At 40.6% G+C, this 22595-nt stretch overlaps 1 protein-coding gene across 3 annotated transcripts in view; it reads right to left on the bottom strand.

Annotated features, from left to right (window-relative positions):
• Positions 1-6380: 6380 nt before the first annotated feature.
• SPO11 (SPO11 initiator of meiotic double strand breaks) overlaps positions 6381-22595 on the bottom strand; it is a 70937-nt gene continuing 54722 nt past the window's right edge. For 2 of the 3 annotated variants that reach the window (XM_089769667.1, XM_025185773.3), the window contains exons 4-13: positions 21904-21970; positions 21558-21666; positions 20876-20962; positions 18497-18533; positions 18151-18260; positions 16166-16265; positions 9157-9194; positions 7511-7587; positions 7164-7275; positions 6381-6516 (exon numbers count right to left, since the gene is read on the bottom strand). In XM_089769667.1, coding sequence (XP_089625793.1) covers positions 6397-6516; positions 7164-7275; positions 7511-7587; positions 9157-9194; positions 16166-16265; positions 18151-18260; positions 18497-18533; positions 20876-20962; positions 21558-21666; positions 21904-21970 — 857 coding nt within the window. In that variant the 3' untranslated portion in view covers positions 6381-6396. The remainder of the gene's footprint in view (positions 6517-7163; positions 7276-7510; positions 7588-9156; positions 9195-16165; positions 16266-18150; positions 18261-18496; positions 18534-20875; positions 20963-21557; positions 21667-21903; positions 21971-22595) is intronic. The other variant, XM_089769666.1, reaches the window with a different exon arrangement.

Consider the following 22595-nt stretch of genomic DNA (forward strand, 5'->3'; position numbering starts at 1 on the left):
CACCCGCCTCCGTTCGGAGAAAAGGGGCGGGGCTGAAGCAGCTAGGCAGAGCGGGGCGCGGGAGAGTAGCGCCGCCTCGCGCGCCCATAGGGAGCATGGGAGCAGTAACAGGGTCATGCGACCGACACATGGCACACGCTGACCTAGGCACGGCTCTATGGGATTGCGGGTGGCAATCGCAGAGCTAGTAACAAAGCAAATTGCTGGGTGCAGCGTGCAGAGAGCGCGGGGCAATTCTCTGTTGCTTTTCCTCACCAAGAAGGAAGAAACTTATTCATAACAAAGATAAGTGCATCTGTTCGCTTAAATTATTTTGCCAAAAGGCTGATTACAAAGGTGGAAATATGAGAACATGCTTAAATAATTAACACCTTAAGAAAAGTCTCGTTATGTTATACTACATTGTGGTGGTGCAATAGGACCAACTCAGGCCACATTTAAACTGGCACTTTGTAGCTTGGGGTAGGGATGTTAAAATGTGTTTAAAATGTTAAAATTTCAGCAGTTACATGGGTATGCACAGGGTAGCAGATGGCTCCCCAGGAACCAGTGCCTGGGGTAGCCAGTGTCATGTTTCCCCTGCTCCTTTCCCCCTACCTCTGATATAGAGGCAGCAGCGTAGAGGGGAGGGGCTGCACCCTGATGCAAGGGTTAAGCTGACTCCCCCTGCACCCTGGGTGGGCATCTACACTGTACTGTTATTTCAAGATAACTATAACTATGAGCATCTACACAGCCATTCCGTTATTTCAAAATAATTTCGAAATAATGGATGGCTTTTTCTTAAATCTGTAAACCTCCTTCTATGAGGAAAAATGCCTATTCTGAAATAGCTATTTCAAAATAAAGCATGTGTGGGTGTTCCACTTCTGCTATTTCCAAATAGCCCCTCACTAGGGCCATTCTTAGTTATCCTCCTCAGTGCCTCCTTGGGCTCTAAATTGAGATACCACATCTACATTAGGGAAGCCTGCCTCAGACTGATGTTGAGGCTTCCCTGCAGTATAGATGTGCGATTTCAAAATAAGCTATTTCAGAATAACTATTCTGGAATAGCTTATTTTGAAATAAGTGTGCAGTGTAGACATATCCTGGGTGTTTGCATGTAACTTTGAAGGCTAATCATGTACACGGTTACACTTTCACATGCCTACTCAGGCTTTGAAAAAAACACCCCTGCCAGCACAGCAAATTGCAGCACTGCAAAGCAACCAGGCAACCAGAACTTGTAGGTAAGGTCCCATGGGAAGCAAGACTGAAGGGAAAAACAACTGAGAAGAGTTGGAAGTATTTCAAAGGGACGTTGTTAAGGGCCCAAAAGCAAATAATTCCGCTGTGTAGGAAAGATAGAAAATATGGCAAAAGACCAGCTTGGCTTAACAAGGAGATCTTGCATGATCTCAAAATAAAAAAGGAGTCCTATAAAAAATGGAAACTAGGACAAATATCAAAGGATGAATATAGGCAAGTAACACGGGAATGCAGGGGCAAGATTAGAAAGGCAAAGGCACAAAATGAGATCAAACTAGCTACAGGCATAAAGGGAAACAAGAAGACCTTTTATAAATACATTAAAAGCAAGAGGAAGACCAAGGACAGGGTAGGCCCACTGCTTAGTGAGGAGGGAGAAGCAGTAACAGGAAACTTGGAAATGGCGGAGATGCTCAATGACTTCTTTGTTTCGGTCTTCACCGAGAAGTCTGGAGGTGTGCCTAACGTCGTGAATACAAGCAGAGAGAGGGTAAGTTTAGAAGACAGGATACACAAAGAACAAGTTAAAAATCACTTAGGAAAGTTAGATGTCAGCAAGTCACCAGGTCCTGATGAAATGCATCCCAGGATACTCAAGGAGCTGATAGAGGAGGTATCTGAGCCTTTAGCTATGATTTTTGAAAAATCATGGCAGACGGGAGATTCCAGAAGACTGGAAAAGGGCAAATATTGTGCCCATCTATAAAAAGGGGAATAAGAACAACCCAGGAAACTACAGACCGGTCAGTTTAACGTCTGTCCCAGGGAAGATAATGGAGCAGGTAATTAAGGAAATCATATGCAAACACTTGGAAGGTAATAAAGTGATAGGGAATAGCCAGCATGGGTTTGTGAAGAACAAGTCATGCCAAACTAACCTGATAGCTTTCTTTGATAGGATAACGAGCCTTGTGGATAAGGGAGAAGCGGTGGATGTCATATACCTAGACTTTAGTAAGGCATTTGATACGGTCTCGCATGATATTCTTATTGATAAACTAGGCAAATATAACTTAGATAGGGCCACGATAAGGTGGGTGCATAATTGGCTGGATAACCGTAGTCAGAGAGTTGTTGTTAACGGTTCTAAATCCTGCTGGAAAGGGATAACAAGTGGAGTTCCTCAAGGGTCTGTTTTGGGACCCGTACTGTTCAATATCTTCATCAATGACTTAGATATTGGGATAGAGAGTACGCTTATTAAGTTTGCAGATGATACCAAACTGGGTGGGGTTGCAACTTCTTTGGAGGATAGGGACATAATTCAAAATGACCTTAGCAAGTTAGAGAAATGGTCAGAGGTAAACAGGATGAGGTTTAAGAGAAATGCAAAGTGCTCCACTTAGGAAGGAACAATCAGTTCCATACATACAAGATGGGAAGCAACTGTCTAGGAAGGAGCATGTTGGAAAGGGATCTAGGGGTCATTGTGGACCACAAGTTGAATATGAGTCAACAGTGTGATGCTGTTGCAAAAAAAGCAAATATGATTCTAGGTTGTATCAACAGGTGTGTTGTAAGCAAAACTCGTGAAGTCATTCTGCCGCTCTATTCTGCACTAGTTAGGCCTCAGCTGGAGTACTGTGTCCAGTTCTGGGCGCCACATTTCAAGAAAGATGTGGAGAAATTGGAAAGGGTACAGAGAAGAGCGACAAGAATGATTAAAGGTCTAGAGAACATGACCTATGAAGCCAGGCTTCATGAACTGGGCTTGTTTAGTTTGGAAAAAAGAAGATTAAGGGGGGACATGATAGCGGTTTTCAAATATCTAAGAGGGTGTCACAAGGAGGAAGGAGAAAATTTGTTCCTCTTGGTTTCTGAGGACAGGACAAGGAGTAATGGGCTTAAAGTGCAGCAGAGGAGGTTTAGATTGGACATTAGGAAAAAATTCCTAACTGTCAGGGTGGTCAAATATTGGAATAAATTGCCAAGGGAGGTGGTGGAATCTCCCTCTCTGGAGATATTTAAGAACAGGTTAGATAGACATCTGTCAGGGATGGTGTAGACGGAGCTTGGTCCTGCCTTGAGGGCGGAGGGCTGGACTCGATGACCTCTTGAGGTCCCTTCCAGTTCTATGATTCTATGAACAGTGCTTGGAGCCATACTCCCGACTCTGTTAACTGTTCCCCTTTCATAGTTGGTTTATATAAACCTGTGGTCACCAACCAGTAGATCAGGATCTACTGGTAGATCTTGAAGCCTCTGACAGGTGATCCTGACTGGTCTGTCTGATAGGTTATCAAGTACCATCCCATCAGTTGGCCTTCTTTAACTTTAGGCATGTGCCTAAGGTTATGTCTACATTGCCCTTTGATCAATAATATGGTCTAGGGTGTGAAAAAACACACCCCTGAACATCAACATTTTATTGACAAAACAACATTGCTGTAGACAGCACTTTGTCAGTGGGGAGATGCTCTCCTGCCAACAAAGCAACTGCTGCTCTTTGGGGTGGTTTTGTTTTGTTGGTAGGAGAGCTCTTCCTGCTAACAAAGAGAAGCTACACTGGTAATGTGAAAAGTGTAGATATAGTCTGCAGCTGTGCCACTGTAAGATCTCCCATGTAGCTGTTCTTTACTACTAAGAGAGAGCTCTCTCACTGGCATAATTAAACCATCCACAATAAACAGCTGTAGATAGGTTGGCAGGACAGCATCTTCCAGCAACATAGCACAGGCCACACTGATATTTTTGTTGGGCCTTCTCAGGGGTGTATGCGTGGCCCAGAACCAGAGGTGAAAGTAAGGTGTGCCCCAGTGCACAGCTCAGGTAAGTTTGGACTGCACTCCAGCAGGAGCAGGTAGGTAGGAAATGTAAAGGGTGGGCTGGGGTCACGCTGTAGAGAAGGCATTCATGTTCCCAGGTGGGCTACTGGGAAGGGCTGGCAGTTCCCATCTGGCCACAGTGCCAGGCCCCACTCCTGGCAGAGATGGGGTATAAAATCAACCTCTTTCCAGCTGGTCCTCGAGTGCGGCAGCACAGCCCTGGCCCTGGCCTGCCGCAATGGGCTGGTGGTTGTCCCGCTCCTGCCATGGTGGCCTGGCCCCAGCCTTGTTCCTGCGGAGGGAGTGGGGGGAGCAGAATTGGCCCCTGTCTGGCTGTGGCTGCAGTTGTAGCGGTGGCAGTCCAGCCCTGAAGCAGGCCCCACTATAAACATTTTAGCACCACCAAAACTAATAGTGGTCTATGGATTCTAATGTCATATAAATCATCAACATGAACACTAAATTCTAATCAATTAAAAATGTTTGCTCACATATGCATTTTGCAATGGGGATGTAGTAACTGAGGGCATAATTTGGCCTGCAGAACATTATTATTGTTGTAAATGTATAAGAATCAAAGAACCCATCTTGACTTTCTGATCTCAGCTTGGGTTTGTAGAGTTGGCAATTAAAAATCCACTCTTATCTGCAAGGTAAGGAGATTTGTAACTGATACTTTTATAAGGAACATTAAATGCCATAAACTTAAAAAAACCCAAAATAGTCTGGTAGCACTTTAAAGACTAACAAAACATGTAGATGGTATCATGAGCTTTCGTGGGCACAGCCCACTTTTTCAGATTACCGGAGTGTTGCTGTCTCTTTCATCAGATTACCTTTCCAGAGTGTATTTACCAAACAAACTGCAATTTGGTCGATGGATATGAATATCTGTTTGTAAATCAACAGCTGTGTCCTGATGTGGATTTATTTTGGAGCTATTATTACCACTCTGGAAAGGTAATCTGATGAAAGAGACATCAAAGCTTGAATTTCAGCCTTCATTTTATATGCTGCCATAATTTCCATTTGAAAAAGAAAAAAACAGTGCAAATTAATGTACAGTTGAGAAAGGCCTGACCCATAGGGTGAGACCATTACATTTTTTAATTAAATTAGGTTTTAGTAGTATTTTCATACTATGTACTGCACACCAGAGAGCAAAATCAGCAAATCATATACCAGGACAATGTAAAGAGAAGGGGAAAACACACAATGTTTTCCCACTATGTAACCACTATATATTATTTCTGCATGAACTGTGCTTTGTGTTCTAAAATATTCAGGCCTAACCAAACCGATGTCATCAACACTCGGGTCATCTGAAGAAGTGGGCTGTGCCCACGAAAGCTCATGATACCATCTACGGCTATGTCTACACTCGCATCTTCTTGCGCGAGTAATATGCAAATGAGGCTAAGGGGTGAATATCGCCGAGCCTCATTTTCATAACTAATGAGCCGCCATTTTGCGGAAGAAGTTCTTGCGCAACACGGAGCTGTCTACACTGCTCCCTCTTGCGCAAAAAAACCCCTCTTGCGCAATGCCGTTACACTAATTACTTGAGAGGAAGAACGGCATTGCGCAAGAGGGTTTTTCTTGCGCAAGAAGGGCCAGTGTAGATGCTTCATCTTGCGCAAGAGCCTCTTCTGAAAAAAAGGCGGCTCATTAGTTATGCAAATGAGGCTTGGCAATATTCAACGCTTAGCCTCATTTGCATATTACTCACGCAAAAAGACGCAAGTGTAGACATAGCCTACATGTTTTGTTAGTCTTTAAAATGATACCAGACTATTCGTTGTTTGTTAAAGTTTATCCTTTACAGACTAACTCAGCTACCTCCTGAAGCTTCATGAAATGCCATGTTTATAATAATTTTCCAGGTAAGGATTGTACCGTAAAATATTACAGTAATTTAAACTATTTCAGTCTTAAAAAGTAAAACATATGAGAAGACAGACTTCGTTTGATTGTGCTTTAAAGTAGCTTGTGTATTAACTCTTTGACACAAATTTAAGCAAATATAACTTTACTTTCTGCCCTCAAATGTCAATATCTTTTTAAAGGCTAATGCTTTTACAGCCGGAAATTTTGTTGTAGTTATTTACAGCAGCTACAATGGAAAACACATATTATATTTAAATGTTTTCAGATCCTTATGGTACGCTAGTGGAAAAACAATCAAAATTGCAAAGAAATTAAACTATAGATATTAAAAAATTGAACAGGACAATGAAACAAACCTCTATATCTCTTAACTGACTATATAGAACAATTGCCAGAAATAATGCAATTGTATGCAATTTTTGTAAATAGTGGCTTATAATAGCTCCAAAATAAATCCACAACATGACACAGCTGTTGATTTACAAACAGATATTCATATCCATCCACCAAATTGCAGTTTGTTTGGTAAATACACTCTGGAAAGGTAATCTGATGAAAGAGACATCAAAGCTTGAATTTCAGCCTTCATTTTAGATGCTGCCATAATTTCCATCTGAAAAAGAAAAAAACAGTGCAAATTAATGTACTATTGAGAAAGGCCTGACTCATAGGGTGAGGCCATTACATTTTTTAATTACGTTAGGTTTTACTAGTATTTTTATACTATGTGCTGCACAGCAGAGAGCACACATTAGTAGCAAAATCATAGCAAAGCATATACCAGGACAATGTAAAGAGAAGGGGAAAACACACAATATTTTCCCACTATGTAACCACTACATATTATTTCTGCATGAACTGTGCTTTGTGCTCTAAAATATTCAGGCCAAACCAAACCGGTAGGTGGAAGCTAAGTAATTGTTTCACATGGCATGTTCTCCCTCTTCAAGAGATGTAATTTATTCTGTGTTATTCAGAACTGTAGAAAACCTCCTCCATGACATATAAGTGTCAGATGGCCAATGACAGAGAGCCTGCCATGAGGCTAGTCCTGTGTTGGGGAGGGAACTACTAGGCACAGTGATACAGAGACTGCCTGCACTGCTGTCAATCCTGACTTCTCCATGTGAAGTGCAGCAAAACTTTATTGGTCTTTCTGCTGTGTTCAGAGCTGACCATAGCCAGAAGGGATGGGACTGAGGTGGATAGGATTTGTTCTTTAGAAATTAAGAAACAGAAAACAATATAATTTATGCCTACTTCTTTTTTCCACATTGGTTGGCAAGCCATATAAGGTCTCTTCTGCATACTAGCAAGTTTATTTTGATCTCGTTTAGTAAGTGGAATCAAAGCATCTTTGGGTATATTTAATCTGAGAAAACAGATAAAAATTTTAGCCTGCTTAATATTTTTTAAAACTATAATATCATTTTCACCTTAAATTATTTTTTCTAACCATCAAAATTCTCTATAAAAATAACAGTAAATGTATTGAGAGCAGAATCAACAGAGAATTGTCCTTTTTGTATGAATTTAACAGACAAATGTTACATTTCCTTTTTTGTGATAGAATAGAAGGATAATTATACTTCTAGAAAACAACAAACCTTTCAATGTCAGATGGAAGGAGACCAAGCCATCTTATAGCAGGAACTGTGAGATGATGGGCTTCAAAAGACATTGACTACAATGCAAAATGTCATATATTATGTTCAGTGTCTTTAACTAGTATTATTTATATTTGTTTCTGAGAAAATATTTATGTGTTAGGTCAAATTTTGAAAAAATGATGCTAACTAGAATTCTCTATGAAACTCAGGCTTGTAGAAATTGAGACAAGTAGTTGTAATAGGTAAACCACAACACAAGGAGGGAAAAGGGGGTACATTAAATTCCAGCTGGGTGTACCACTTCTTGCATTCTTTTGCCCAGAGAACTGTGCAGTGGATAGTCTGCCCCCTTCAGCCATGAGTGCTTGAGAAGAGCCTGTCAAAAACTCAAGTCAGTTGGAGCTGAGACAAGCAGCTAAAGTATGTATTTGGACACTGATAACATTCCCTCCGCTCTGGTGATTTTCTGTCCAACTCACTTCTACCTCCTCCCTTAGCCTGTCTTTGCCTAATTCCGCTTGACCTCTATACTCTTTCTCTCTCTCTTCTCCTCTCCCTTCTTATCTCTCGCGGTATGATATGCCCTTTCCTTTCCTTTTCTTCCCTTCCTCTTTCTGTTAGATAATCTTTCCCCAAAAAGCCTTAATAAATAATGGAAATAATACCAATAACAATAATAATACCAATACCAAATCTGGGACCATAACACATTTTTTTAGACTCTCCCATTGTTTACTGTTGCTTACATGCTATAGCTCCTCCTTTTCTCTATACACATCTATATAGAGAAAGATACACATCTATCTTTTGTATATAGACTGTCAACTCTCTGGGAAGGAATGGGACTTGGTATATAAACTATGTTTAGAACAGTGTAGCACAGGTCTCACTTGAGACCTCCTTAGCACTACTTGTACCATACATAATACATAATAATAATAATACTGACAATTTTGTATAGCAGGAAAAACTCACGTCAGATTTTTTTTTAATCTGCCATTTTCACACAATTTTTTAAACTTTTTTTAAAAGCACTCTTGGCCCCAAAGTTGCTTCCTAATCTTAAAACAAGACAAAAAAGGAATAAAATACTGAGCCTAACCAGTGTTCCTTTTATGATTTTTCAACCAAGAGCAGAGTAAGTTTTGACTTGTGTACCAGTATTGAGATCACATGCTCTGGTTTGAATGTGTGCCACCGTGACACCCAATTTATTAATTCAAACATTCCCAACCACTGAAGCAGAATTCCCCCACCCCCTCCATGCAGCATGTACCGTTCCCAGTCACCAGAGTAGACTCCGCCTCCCCATCCCCCCCTCTCCTCTGGCCATTCCTGCCCCCAGCCACCGGAGCAGGCCTTTGCCCCTCGCCTTGCAACCATGGCAGGTCCTGGCCCCCCACCCCAGCGGCTCCCTCACTATGCCATCTCGGCGGGACCTGCCCGCCGGAGCAGCCACCTGCCGTACGAGTGCTGCTGCACAGCTCTCCAAAGGAGGTGTGTGGGGGAAGAATTTTTTTGTGTGGCTGCACCCTATCAGGAATTATGATCCTAACTAGACTTGAAAAGTTTTCAAATTCTAGTTCCAAAGCTGAAGAACAAAATAATGAAGAAGACCTGAAGTAGAAAAAAACTACACTCACCACAGATCCATACTTGTAGATGCACATTATTTCTATACCTAATTTACAGAAGACCAAATGTCACATATCTGTTTGCGTACATTTTGGAGCATGATTCATCACTGTGTTATTTCAGTTTCATGCATGTGTAAGCCCTTTTGAGTTACATTGGTGTAAAACTGAACTGATGAATCGGGTCCTTTAATCTTTAAAATTAGCTTTACAGCATATTGTCAAAAGTTATAGAATCTGAATCAACATTTTTGAAGATGTGACACTTACCTCAATAAATGTTAGTATTTCATACCTGTTAAGTATAGGCATCATGCAAAAGTAATCTTGTTTTTCTATATTATGTACCATGTCTGTCACAAAAAAACCAACATCTCTTACTTTGTCCTATGGCAACTTAATAGAATTCAACATTGATGGTTAAAACTATTATTCTGAATGTTCATACTTTTCATTTGACAGTACAGGCAGTCCCCGAGTTACGCGGATCCGACTTATGTCGGATCCGCAGTTACGAAAGGGGTTTGCTGCCCGTCTCCCTGGTCTGCTGGAGACCAGCAGACCAGGGAGACGGGAAGCAAAGCCTCTGAGGACGCCGGCAGCGGGACAGCCACGGCGCGTCTGGGCTGTCCGCTGCCCGTGTGCTCCGCGGCTTTGCTCCACGTCTCCCCAGACCAGGGAGACAGGGAGCAAAGCCAGGGAGCACGCGGGCAGTGGACAGCCCAGACGCGCCACGGCTGTCCCGCTGCCGGCGTGTTCCGCGGCTTTGCTCCCTCTCCCTGGTCTGCTGGAGACCAACAGACCAGGGAGACGGGGAGCAAAGCGGAGCAAAGAGGCGGAGCACGCGGGCAGCAGGACAGCCACGGCGCGTCTGGGCTGTCCCGCTGCCCCCGTGCTCCATGGCTTTGCTCCGGACGCCTGTGGTACAGCAGCTGGGGCGCTGCCGGTTGGTCCCGTAGCGCCGCTCTGGGCGCTACTGGACCAACCCAGCAGCACCCCAGCCGCTCTGCCCCAGGCGTCCTGATTCAGCCACTGCTGGTCAGTTTCAGCAGCGGCTGAATCAGGATGCCTGGGGTGGAGCAGCTTGGGTGCTGCTGGGTTGGTCCAGTAGCGCCGAGGAGCGGCGCTACTGGAGCAACCCAGCAGCACCCAAGCTGCTCTGCCCCAGGCGTCCCCAAGTAAGCAGCTGCTGAAACTGACCAGCGCTGACTACAGGAAGCCTGAGGCAGAGTTGATCAGTTTCAGCAGCAGCTGACTTGGGGACGCCTGGGGTTCTTAAGTTGAATCTGTATGTAAGAACTGGCGTCCAGATTTAGCCTGTTGAAACTGATCTGTGGCTGATTCCAGGAAGCCCGGGGCAGAGCAACTCTGCCTCGGGCTTCCTGTAGTCAGCCGCTGGTCAGTTTCAGCAGCAGCTGAATCTGGATGCCAGTTCCAACTTACATACAGATTCAACTTAAGAACAAGCCTACAGTCCGTATCTTGTACGTAACCTGGGGACTGCCTGTATATATAATATTTTAAAGACTTTATGTACTAATTGTTCAGGTAATTTATTAGCATTTTTGCTTTCACAGTATGATAAAGAAACATTATCAGTGTTTTCAAGTCTACAATTTTCCCTTTTAAATCTGGTTTACACAACAGACATCTGTTGGTATAAGTGTTACTTGGGGATGTGAAAAATCCACGTCCATTAAGCAACACAGTAATACTGACCTAATCTACTGCTATAGACAGTGCTATGTCGGTAGGAGAGCTTCTTCCATCGACATAGCTACCACATTGGTGTAGAACATCTTCAGAATAGTACTACAGGAAAACAGTGGTGCATCTGTACTGATGCAGCATTTTAAAAGTAGACCTGCCTTTACTGTTCCCTTAAGTAACAACATTTTGATAACTGCCTCTCAGATAATATCTTCCATTGTTGTTTGCAATGATGTATCCATGTTAGACCCAGGATCCGTGAGAGACAAGGCCGGTGAAGTAATATCTTTTATTGGACTCATTTTGTTGGTAAAGGGACAAGCTTTTGAGTTTCACAGAATTCTTTTTTAGGTCTGGAAAAGTAACCAGAGGGCATGGTTACGCTACCTGCCAGATCGACAGACAGTGATCGAGCTATGTGATAAATCAACCACCGAGTGCTCTTCCATCAACTCCAGTACTCCACCAGAACGAGAAGCATAGAAGGTGGGGACAGGAGAGTATCAAACTGTCTACTTACTGTGATGAAGACAGGGCAGTAAGTAGATCTAAGTACGTTGATTTCAGCTCCATTATTCACATAGCTAAAGTTGCATAACTTGGATGGATGGTCTGCAGTAGAGAAGACAAGGCCAGAGTCTCATAGCTCAATACAAGGTAGGACATGTTGTTACCTAAAAGTTATTAACACATGTTGCAAGAACACACTTAAAATGAAGGAGGCAATTAACACTTCTGCAATCATTGGATGAAGGAGGGTTAGTGAGCTATAAGTATCATCATACTTACTTCCACAGATGCAGAGCTATCTCAGACACACCAATACATCTGTTTTCTATAGCCAGATTCTCAAATATCACAGAATATGCTCTGGGGAGAATGTCTGGGATACACACCTTATCATAAAACCACCTTCACCAAACAAGGACACTCCATCAGAGAAGAGATCATGTCATGAAAGGACCACCCAAATACCCTGAGAGAACATTCTTCACTCCAGAAAAAGAACCTGCATGTACTGTACATTCCTTGCTGTCTCATTCTGTCCCCCAGTGAAAACCATGAGTATCATCAATTACAATCCATACTTGATGAGGATTACATCCTGAAAGAAATATTTCCTGAACTAAGGATGTTAAAATGTGTTTAATCAATTAAACATGTAACAGCTGAAATTTTCAGTGGTTGCATGGTTACACTCGGAGAAGAAGGGAGCTCCTTGAGAAGCAGCGAGTGCAGGGAGCCAAAAGCCAGCACCCTGAGCATACCAGGAGCCTGTGTGTAACTGTGAAGGTTAAATGATGAGCCCAAACTCATATACACGGTTACCCTTTCACATCCCTATCCTTAACACCATCCTCTGGCCTTCAAACAGCCTCCCAACCATGCCAACCTCATCAGTAGAAGGAAATTTCCCACAGACCAGGAGAAGACAACTCAAAGTGGCATCACACCATTCAGAACAACAGATGCAAAACCTGCAGACATCTCCATTAGTACACTGATCAATACCTGCTTCAAAACATCTTTCAGGATCTGTGGGTTTTACATATGCCTATTGCAATTTGTGGTGTACCTCAGTCAGTGCTTCAAATGCCCCAAAAAGCACTATATGGATGAAACCAGACAATCAATATACTCTTGAATGAAAAATGGTAAAAGACAACAAAAAACCTGTTACCCATGGGGGAATAACTTCACAAAGTGATCACTCCATAACTGACCCATCAGTCCTTATCTTCAAAGGCAACCACAAAAAGACAAGCAAGAAAACTTAAATTGATAACTCTGCTAGATATAATCATGGTCTCAACAGAGACGATGGTTTTCAGGCTCATTGCAATTATTTGTAACTACTAATCCTCCTTTGTCCTATAATTGTAGATGTGTTAGTAGCCTACTTCAGTTTTAAGTGGCTTCTTGCAACTGATTGTGTTTAATAATCTGTTCTGCCTTATATTTAGCTGAGGCTTGGTTTTGGTTTCCAGACTTGAGGAGAGTTCTGTCAAGCTCACAAGCTTGTCTCTTCCATCAACAGAAGTGAGGGCTTGTCTGCACTGACAAGTTACTGCACTGTGACTTTCTCATTCAAGGTGTGAACCCCTCCCCTCCTCGTCCCCTGCTCGAATGCAGCAAGTTCCAGTGCTGTAAAGCATCTGTGTAAACAGGCTCCTAGCGCTGTTAACTACTCTCCTCATGGAAGTGGTTTACCTGTCATGTTAAAGCGCTGCCGCAGTTCTGAATGTAGACAGCTTTAGTTCAATTAAAGATACTACTTTACCCACATTGTCATCCTCTAGACAATATTGAGAATCACCCAGCTCTCAAAGAGAAAGCTGTAACTGTAAAATAGGAGATGCTCATTTGCACTGTCATTGGCTGAATACCTGAGGCCAATGAAGTGAATGGCAAAAATTTAACTGATTGTCTGTGGGAATACATGAAACCTCTTCTATGTTCTTCCAAAACAGAATTATACAGCTATGCAGTCAGGCTATGTTAAAATAGATATCTAGATGGCTAAGAAAAACTTTTTCTTAGCTAAGTCATATTTTAATTTTAGATCATTCTCAACCGTCAATCTCAAACATACTTAATATACAGTAAAACTCTGATGGTCCGGCACTCCTGATGGTCCGGCACCATCAGGAACCCGGAAGTGCTCTGGGCAGCTGGACCATTGGATCTGCTCTGCCCCCAGCTTCCCCGATTCAGCCGCTGCTAAAACTGACCAGCGGCTGAATCGGGGAAGCGGGGGGTAGAGCAGCTGGAGTGCCGCCGGGTAGGTCCCGTAGCGCTGCCCCTCGGGGCTGCGGGACCAACCTGGCAGCGCCCCAGCTGTCCCTGATTCAGCCACTGCTGATACTGATCAGTGGCTGATTCCAGGAAGCCCGAGGCAGAGCTGCTCTTCCTGGAATCAGCCCCTGATTAGTTTCAGCAGCAGCTGACTTGGGTACACCTGGGACAGAGCAGATGGGGTGCTGCTGGGTTGGTCCCCGTAGCGCTGCCCCTCCGCGCTACTGGACCAACCCGGCAGCGCCCCAGCTGCTCTGTCCTAGGCAGCCCGATTCAGCTGCTGTTGAAACTGACCAGCGGCTGATTCCAGGAAGCTGGGGCAGAGCTGCTCTGCCTCTGGCTTCCTGGAGTCAGCTGCTGATCAGTATCAGCAGCGGCTCACTTGGGGACATCTGGGGTAGAGCAGCTGGGGTGCTGCCGGGTTGGTCCAGTAGCGCCGCTCCTTGGTGCTGTGGGACCAACCCGGCAGCCCCCCAGCTGCTCTGCCCCGGCGTCCTGATTCAGCCCCTGATCAGTTTCAGCAGCAGCTGGCTTGGGGACACCTGGGGCAGAGCAGCTGGGGCACTGCCAGTTGGTCCAGTAGCGTCGAGGAGTGGTGCTGTGGGACCAACCCGGCAGCACCCCAGATGCTGTTCCCCAGGCGTCCCCAAGAGAAGCTGGGGTGCTGCCGGGTTGGTCTTGTAGTGCCAAGAGTTGGCGCTACTGGACCAACCTGGCAGCACTCCAGCTGCTCTGCTGCAGGCATCCCCTATTCAGCCACTGCTGAAACTGACCAGTAGCGGCTGAATCAGGGATGCTTGGGGCAGAACCGGACTATCGGAACGGGGGGCTATGAGGGGCCTGGGGTGGCACTCACCCCACCCCAGACCCCTCATAGCCCCCCCTTCCGATAGTCCAGCATATTTGATAATCCGGCACCCCCTGGGTCCTAAAGGTGCCGGATTATCTGAAGTTTACTGTATATGGTTCTTTATTGTCCTAAGGAATACTTTCTGAATTTCCTTCACTAAACAAGGAAAGTTAACCAGTGGCAGTCAGAGCATTTTAATAAAATGAAATTCTGTCTTTCCAATTTACTTTCTGATTCAGTTAATCAGGTTTGAAGCTAAACTGGGTTGTTTAGAGTTCAACATTTTTTGTTTTTCTTTACAAACTGAGTTGCTCTGCTATTTACAACATTAATATATGACATTAGTCAAAATATAATTTGAATTACTAAACATTTTAGTGTCACATTTTAATCAAAGGCCTTTTTCATTGAGAACGCTGCTGAGAGAAAATTGACCTTAATTTACATTATACCTTGGTTTTCAAATTCTAATTAATTATACTGTATTATTATTATTGGTAATGAAGACTACTACATAATTAAAATGTATACCAACAGCTACTAATTTACAGATTTTTTTTAAAAAACAGGATTCCGTGATCACACACAGGTCTGAGCAAAAGCCTATTCAACACAGATGGTGTCAAGCACTTTTTCATTGTCTTGGTTTTTACCCTAGTTTTTCCATAGTACCTTCTTTTAAGTTTAATTATCAGCATTCTAAGTATTCTTAATCCTAGATTTGTTAAACAAAGCTATACATACTTTTAGAAAAAATCACATTTCAAAAAGTAATGACAAAATTACACATCAATTATGTGTACAGAATCAAGTATGTTCTGCAGTTGAATCATCAGATGAAGCTCCTTAAAGCTTGCTTCCCCCTCCAGCAATGAGTTACCTTCTACCAGCTCTCAGCTTCGTAGTTTCCCCCTTCCCACATAATTGTCTCAGAAATATGGAGACAGCAAAAATGTTGTCATTCACTATGTCTGACCCTCCTGCCTGCCACCTAACAGTGGGGGAAAGACTGAAACTGGAGTAATTCCTCATGCTCCATCTTCAGTATTATTTGTACAAGTGAAGATGCAAAATGTCATTGTCTGTGGCATCTCTATCAAAGTATAGGGGAAATGTAAAGATAAACAACAACAAAATTCACCTTTCACCAGGAAAAAGTTATAAACTTGTGAACAAATCTATATTCAGAATTCAAATTTTAGCTATAGAAAACATTGAACTAAATTTTTATTTTACTGAGAACACATGATATTACTTTCTTAGGGCTAAATCCAGTAGGCCTTACTTTGACAGAATGCCCATTAGAGTTAATCGGAATTTTGTATGAGTTGTGACTAGAGCATTGGACCTGCAGTACATAAGAATTTGTCTATGAGAAGAAAACAAAATTATGACATTTTAAAATATTTTCTACTTTTTCCTTTTTTCAATGAAATAATAATACCCAAAGAACCATTCTGAGATGAGTCATCATACTAGTAGCTCTAAGCCAGTGTTTCTTAAACTTTTTAAGACCAAGGAACCAAACAATAATTATTTTTTTTTACCAGGAACACCAAGGATTTTTTTGTTGAGCAAAAAAAAAAAGGGGGGGGGAGGTCGGGGAGAAATTCATTAAAATTCAATGAATAAGTTTCTGTTCTGCTGTTAGCATGAAATTACCATGTGGATCTGCATCCATGAGGGTGAAGATAGGAATATGACATGTATCCCACAACTTTCTCACTAGAAGTCTTGTGTTCAGATCTGGTACTCCTTTTCCCTAAAGGCAAATAAAATAAAATAAGTTTTGGAATTACCTAAGACAAAGTCTGACTAGGCACATGCTTAGGTATGCCATAAAAAACAGGAAACATTTTTTCTGCAGTTATTGTATAGGGAGAAGGTGGTTGATCCTATTCTGGCTCCAAGATCAGTTTACAAAACAGCATGGCTGATGTCCTGTATGGTAGACATGAATGCTGGAGAGGAAAGAAAGGAGTAACAGGCATGCAACCAAGCATAAACAGATGCCCATATCTATCCATGCTCACAATAAAAGAAGCTTATAGTTTTTTTCATATTAATGGCAAAAAAAGTTTGCAAGGTGTCTATAAATATGGATGGAGTTGATCTGGATTAGGGCACACATTCTGCACATATACTGCAAAAGTAGTATTAATGTGTGTGTTTCTGGAGGGGAGGAGGTAAGTAAACTACTTTCCTCATAGTAGCCAGGATTTTCACCTTTGTTCTTTCATGACAAACTCAAAAAGCCTCAACAACCACTTTGATCTGTTCTGTTTGTGCTTCTCTATCATTAGGAAATCATCTGTACTTGCTTTTACTATATCTTTTTGTTTCTAGCTTTTTTTAATGTAATTAAGACTGTCTCGAAATTGTCATGAGACACTTCATTATTATTACAGTACTTTATCACACTGACGCTATGTCTATACTGCAAGTTTTTTTCGGAAAAAGATACGCAAATTGCAAACCGCAATTTGTGTATCTTTTTCCGATTATTTTTTCGGAAGAGGCTTTTCTGACATTGGGCCCAGCTACACTGAGCCAAATGTTGGGAAAAAATCTTTTATCGGAACATCCCTTCTTCCTTGTAAAACGAGGTTTATAGGGATGCCGAAAAACCGCGTCTGCATTTCCAAAAAAATTTCCGGAAAAGCAGACGCGTTCCAGTCTAGACATAGCCTGAGAATAGATGGATTTGTGAAGTCTCAAATTAATAATGCATGGATTAAGGTTTTTTAATTAATTGTAATACCTTTTTAAAACACAGTTCATGTCATTGATTGTTTGCATGTTTTTTAAAAAATTCTAAACTACATATTCCATATTCCATTCTGTTATATGGCAAAATCAAGAGTACTAATTACAACCTTATTTGAATGTTTTTGGAAAAGATTATAATGTGTATATGTAAATATGTATAAAAACACAAAATGCATTTTACTCTTCAGTATGATTCTATTTTTCTCCATTTATGGTACTATAAAAATGGACAAAATTCTTTCAGGTAAACATATCTTCATTATAATATATTTTAAAACTAGAAGACTCACCTGGTATTACCTGTGTCCTTCAGGGCAGGGGGCTGGTGGTGTAAGGGGTGTAGGAGTCAGGCTGGAGGGTCGAGGAGTGGCTATGGACTGGGGGCTGGAGATGTGGGGTGGGTGTTAGAATGAGGAGGGTGAGAAGGGCTGCAGGGTTGGGGGGGGTCCCATCCAGCAGGGCTTCTCCCCCTCAAATGGCAAGGAATTTCTCTCCCTTCCCCCAGCACCCACCCAACCGGTATGGGCTTTCTGTCTCCCCGCAGCCTCCCTAGCTAGCAGGAGCCTTTTCTCTCCGCTCAGCCCACAGCCAACAGAAACCATTTTCAGTATCGTATCCTTTCTCTTTGTGCTCTCTCAATTTCCATGTTATGGAAAACAGTCCCATTCCTGGCACTTCCCATTTTCCTGGCACAACCAAACCCTGACCTTGCTTTAAGATAGAATATGAGGAAGTTGTATACCCAACAGACACATGGACAGACAGACAGATGCTCATTTCTGAAATATATGATTGATGTTTTTGGAAATCACCACATTGTTATTATATTATACACGCGCCTAGAAGTAGAGCTGCAGTGAGAAATGTCAGGTACATACCGTAATCATTATGCATGGAGACAATTTATTGCAGAAGTCATCATCCAGGAGCCTCTGAAAAGTTGCATCTTTTTCTACAATTAGTATAAATTTTGCATCTGTGATCACATCTTTGCTATTAAGGCTAGTGGCATGTAAAATAAAATTTGTAGCATTGTATTATAGTAATCAAGTGACAAACTAATGATCCAACATATGTGTGTATTCAAGCCAAAGGCAGTGCTCCTAAGTCAGTTTCAAAGCCAAGAAGTAGAGAAAAAATTACAAAAACATTGTTTAACTTGGAATATACTTTGTTTATACTTTAAAAAAAAATCTACAACTGGACTTCTTGTTTAAAGGATACTTCTAATTCCTTGAACATTAGATGGCACAATGACTGCCTAAAACAACAAAAACAAAATTAATCATTTTAAATAGAGACGGTGATATATTTTAAAATGACATGAGGTAATGAAGGTAAAATTACATCCTAAAACAACCATCTTTTTATATATAGCATCACCTTTGACACCTTCACTGCTTTACAGGCATACTTTATCCTGTATAACCTGCTGTGAAGCAAAGGTATAAAGGAATCCTACAACCATGAGGCATCGTTCAAAAATATCTGTTGCTACTTGTATGTGGAATCACACGGTCACTGAACAATAATGCAGCTCTCCATTTTTCTTTGTTTTAGCCAGGGAAAAATGCCATTGGAGGTGAGACTGCAAGTTTAAAGTTTTAAAATATAATTGAATGCTTGTTAAAGATGTTTACAAAAGACCTTTAAACACCTTGTTTTGATAACCTGTATTTGGAGTTTGTTTTATATTTTTAACTTTTTTGCAACAGGTTATTTGAGATATGGTAATGCTTATTTCACATCTCAGATTAGTATTTGGCCCAATCTGGCAATGGTATGGATGAGAGAGCAGGAAATGGAAGAAGAACTTGGCAAAAAAAGTCTGTATATATTGACACGTGTGGTCTGTTTAATTTCTTACTCCTGTATCATCTCAGGTGCCAGTGTGGACCAGCTTTATAAATAGAAATGTGGGGCCGTGTAGCAGAGCATTGATAATGGAGATCTTTAAAGTTCTGATTTAGATGAAAAACAAAGTAAAGAAAGATACCACTTTCTTTCCATTTTTAAATCATACACTTTTATTTAGAATGGAATCATTATAGGGAATAATAGCAGAAGTCAGAAAATCAGTTTTATTCCAGCTTTCTACTCCCTAACAGCATGGTGTTGAGCAAATCTGTTAGGGTTAGACTTTCAGAAGAACTCTGCTTCCATTTACATGCCTTAAGGTAGTGCACAGATTTTCAAAAACTCAGTCCAACTACTGGTGCTGAATACTTGAAAATCTGGCTCTTAATTTCTGTTTACCTCAGTTTTCTCAACTGTAAAATGGGGTTGATGATAGAACCCTTTCTGTAGAGTCCTGTAAATCTGTGAATATCTGCTTTATATCGACACCTATCCACATTTGTGGATGAGGATGCAGATATCTGCAGCTCATTTTTGTGGATACAGATGTAGATACAAAAATTTGTATCTAGAACCCTGCAAATTTGCAGACATTTGCTTTATATCTGTGGGTGTCTGCAGATTATTTTTGCAGGTGCGGATGCAGATATCAATTTTATATCTGTGCAGGGCTTTATCTTTCTGGTGTTTGTAAGTGCCACGTTGTACAATTATAAATAGTTCCTTCTAATATGTGAGATCCTGTTATAAGCCATAATATGTCATAATATTTGGATATGAGTGAATTAAAGACTTACTTAAATTGTTAGAAATCAGTAGTGCCTCCATTGAACTCAGTGGTTTTTCATTGGGGTGTAATACTTGTGTAAGTGAGAAGAGAATCAAGTCCTTACATACATTTTGTATCTGAATATATGGCTTAATTCACTTACTGTTTGTACTTTTACTAATACAAATCATAGTGGTGTGCCCATTGCATGGAAAGGTGCACTCAGAGGACGGGGTCAGAATATGGTAAAGGGATTGTTCTCTGCCAGAAACACACATGGTCATAAATTGTGTGTTTTCATGCACCTAGGACACTCAAATTCAGAGCACTGTTTCGGTAGAAGAATGTTATAAAGAACCTCCACCACAAATTAAATAAACTTAAAAACAACAAATAGTCTGGTAGCACTTTAAAGACTAACGAAAAATGTAGATGTTATCATGAGCTTTTGTGGGCACAGCCCCCGAAAGCTCATGATACCATCTACATGTTTTGTTAGTCTTTAAAATGCTACCAGACTATTTGTTGTTTTGTAAGTTTATCCTGTACAGATTAACTGGGCTATCCCCTGAAGCTTTTGCACAAATTAAATGTCTTCCGCTGCAGAACTTCCCATGGTAGAAGGTAATGTGAGCACAGTCTGGTCTTTCGAAGTGGTAAGTGTTTCTGTTGATTCTATAGCTATCCCACAAATTTACAACATATAAAGCACACAGAGATTACATTCAAAATATATGGAGGCTCTGATCTTACAGTCCTTACTCATGCAAAACTTTTGTTGCATTCCTTAAGACTTTTGAATGCATATAATTTGCAAGAATGGAGTATTAGTAGTGAGATTTTAAAAGTACAGTAATGTCTAAAAACAACAAAGTTTGCCACAGGCACAAATGTACATATGTTCATAAATTTGTTCACAACAAATATAGGAAATAACACAAACATGAACATAAAAGGTTAATATTAGTAATACATACCGTTGCATTGCATGTACAATTCACTTTTGTACCATCTTCCTCAGTATAACTTAAGTTACCAGAAATGCAACCTTTAGTTGTAGACAGCTTGGGAGAAAATTACAGTAACTCAAGTGTTATACATTAAATTGTGTACATTGGATAGGAAAAGATTAAATCAGCTACAAAAGACTTCTGATAATGAATAAATTGTTATTGACTATTATTATCATAATAAAATACAGATTTTTTTTTTTTTTAGTTCATTCATCCTACATGACAACATATGCTAACTGTGTTTAGAGAGGAAAAAAATGTTTCAAATTTCAAGGCAGGAAACAAGTACAACATTTGAAAGTATGCCATGTTCCTATGTAAGTACGTTAAACACTCACTTAGACCCCAAATCAACAAACCACTTAAGCACAAATTACTCAATCAAGGCAGAAGATAGTAAGGCTTAAATTCTGGCTTAATAGAAGTCAATTGCAAAACTCCCATTAACTTCAGTAGAGCCAGCATTTTATCTCAAATGCTAATATATCTGTAAGTGATATGAAAACAGTAAAGTATATATTTTATTTACAAAATTATAATTTTTAATTTTTGCTATATATATACTTCCTACCAATCATTTTCTAACTTTTTCAGTTGTTAATGTAATGCAATATGTATGATTTAATAATCATAAACAACTACTTACTATGTGTAGACTTCTTCTCGGTATCTTAAGCATGCAGGAAATGTCATTGACTATATTGTCCACAACACTCTGGCTACCAAACAGTAGTGTATCACTATAATATATATCTCTATCAAGATAAAAATATTATATTTGTAAAAAACAAACTAATTTTAATACAATACTGATTGAGTCATAGGATTCATTGTAAAATCATTTTAATGAAAGCATGAATAAATATAAATAATTTTACATGAAGAAAAGTGTTGTGGTATTTGGTAAGCTTTATAGCTAGGTTCTTTCTTTATCTATATAAAATTCTTAAAATATATTTTTGATTTGCAATTAGAGAAATGCAGTCTATTACCTTTTGGTTGCATACGTATTGTCCTGCACCATCTTGTAGATCACAGATAACATTTTAAGAATTAGAGCTGAAAAACCGAATAGATTTCAGTAATATTGTAAACTTATCTAGTGTTAAGCTATAGAACAAATATACTAAATTATAGTATAAATGAAAACATAAGATCTTTGGGTTTTGGTTTCTTTGTTTTTTGCAAGAAAGCCATTTATTGTTAACAATTTAGCAATTGTATCCTACATCAAAACTGCCTGTACATTTACCTTGTTGGTGTATGTAAATTGGGTAATGGTGTACACATTCTCAGAACCAGTATTCTTAATTGCATGTGCAAATTAGACACAATCTTTGTTTAAAAATGTATCAATGCAAACATAATGGGGTGGATTTTTTGATTAAATGACTGTCATGGACAGCACAATTCATATAGGCCAGGCATGTCCAAAGTCCGGCCCGCGGGCCAATTGCGGCCCGTGTTCTGGTTTAATACGGCCCCACAGGTAATTTGGCAATATCTATCTTTTATGGCCCCCAACGAATCCATATGTATTGAGATGAATACATTGTAAAATCTCAGTTAATGTCATTTGGTATAAATCAGTTATAAATATATTTGGACACAACATGTATACTTGGTGTTATGTTCCTGTTCATATTTTTTGAACTTAAAAGTTGACTGACAACCTTTATTACCA

The sequence above is a fragment of the Pelodiscus sinensis genome, chromosome 17, assembly GCF_052426305.1.
Source record: "Pelodiscus sinensis isolate ZL-2025 chromosome 17, ASM5242630v1, whole genome shotgun sequence".
NCBI classification, from domain to species: domain Eukaryota; kingdom Metazoa; phylum Chordata; order Testudines; family Trionychidae; genus Pelodiscus; species Pelodiscus sinensis.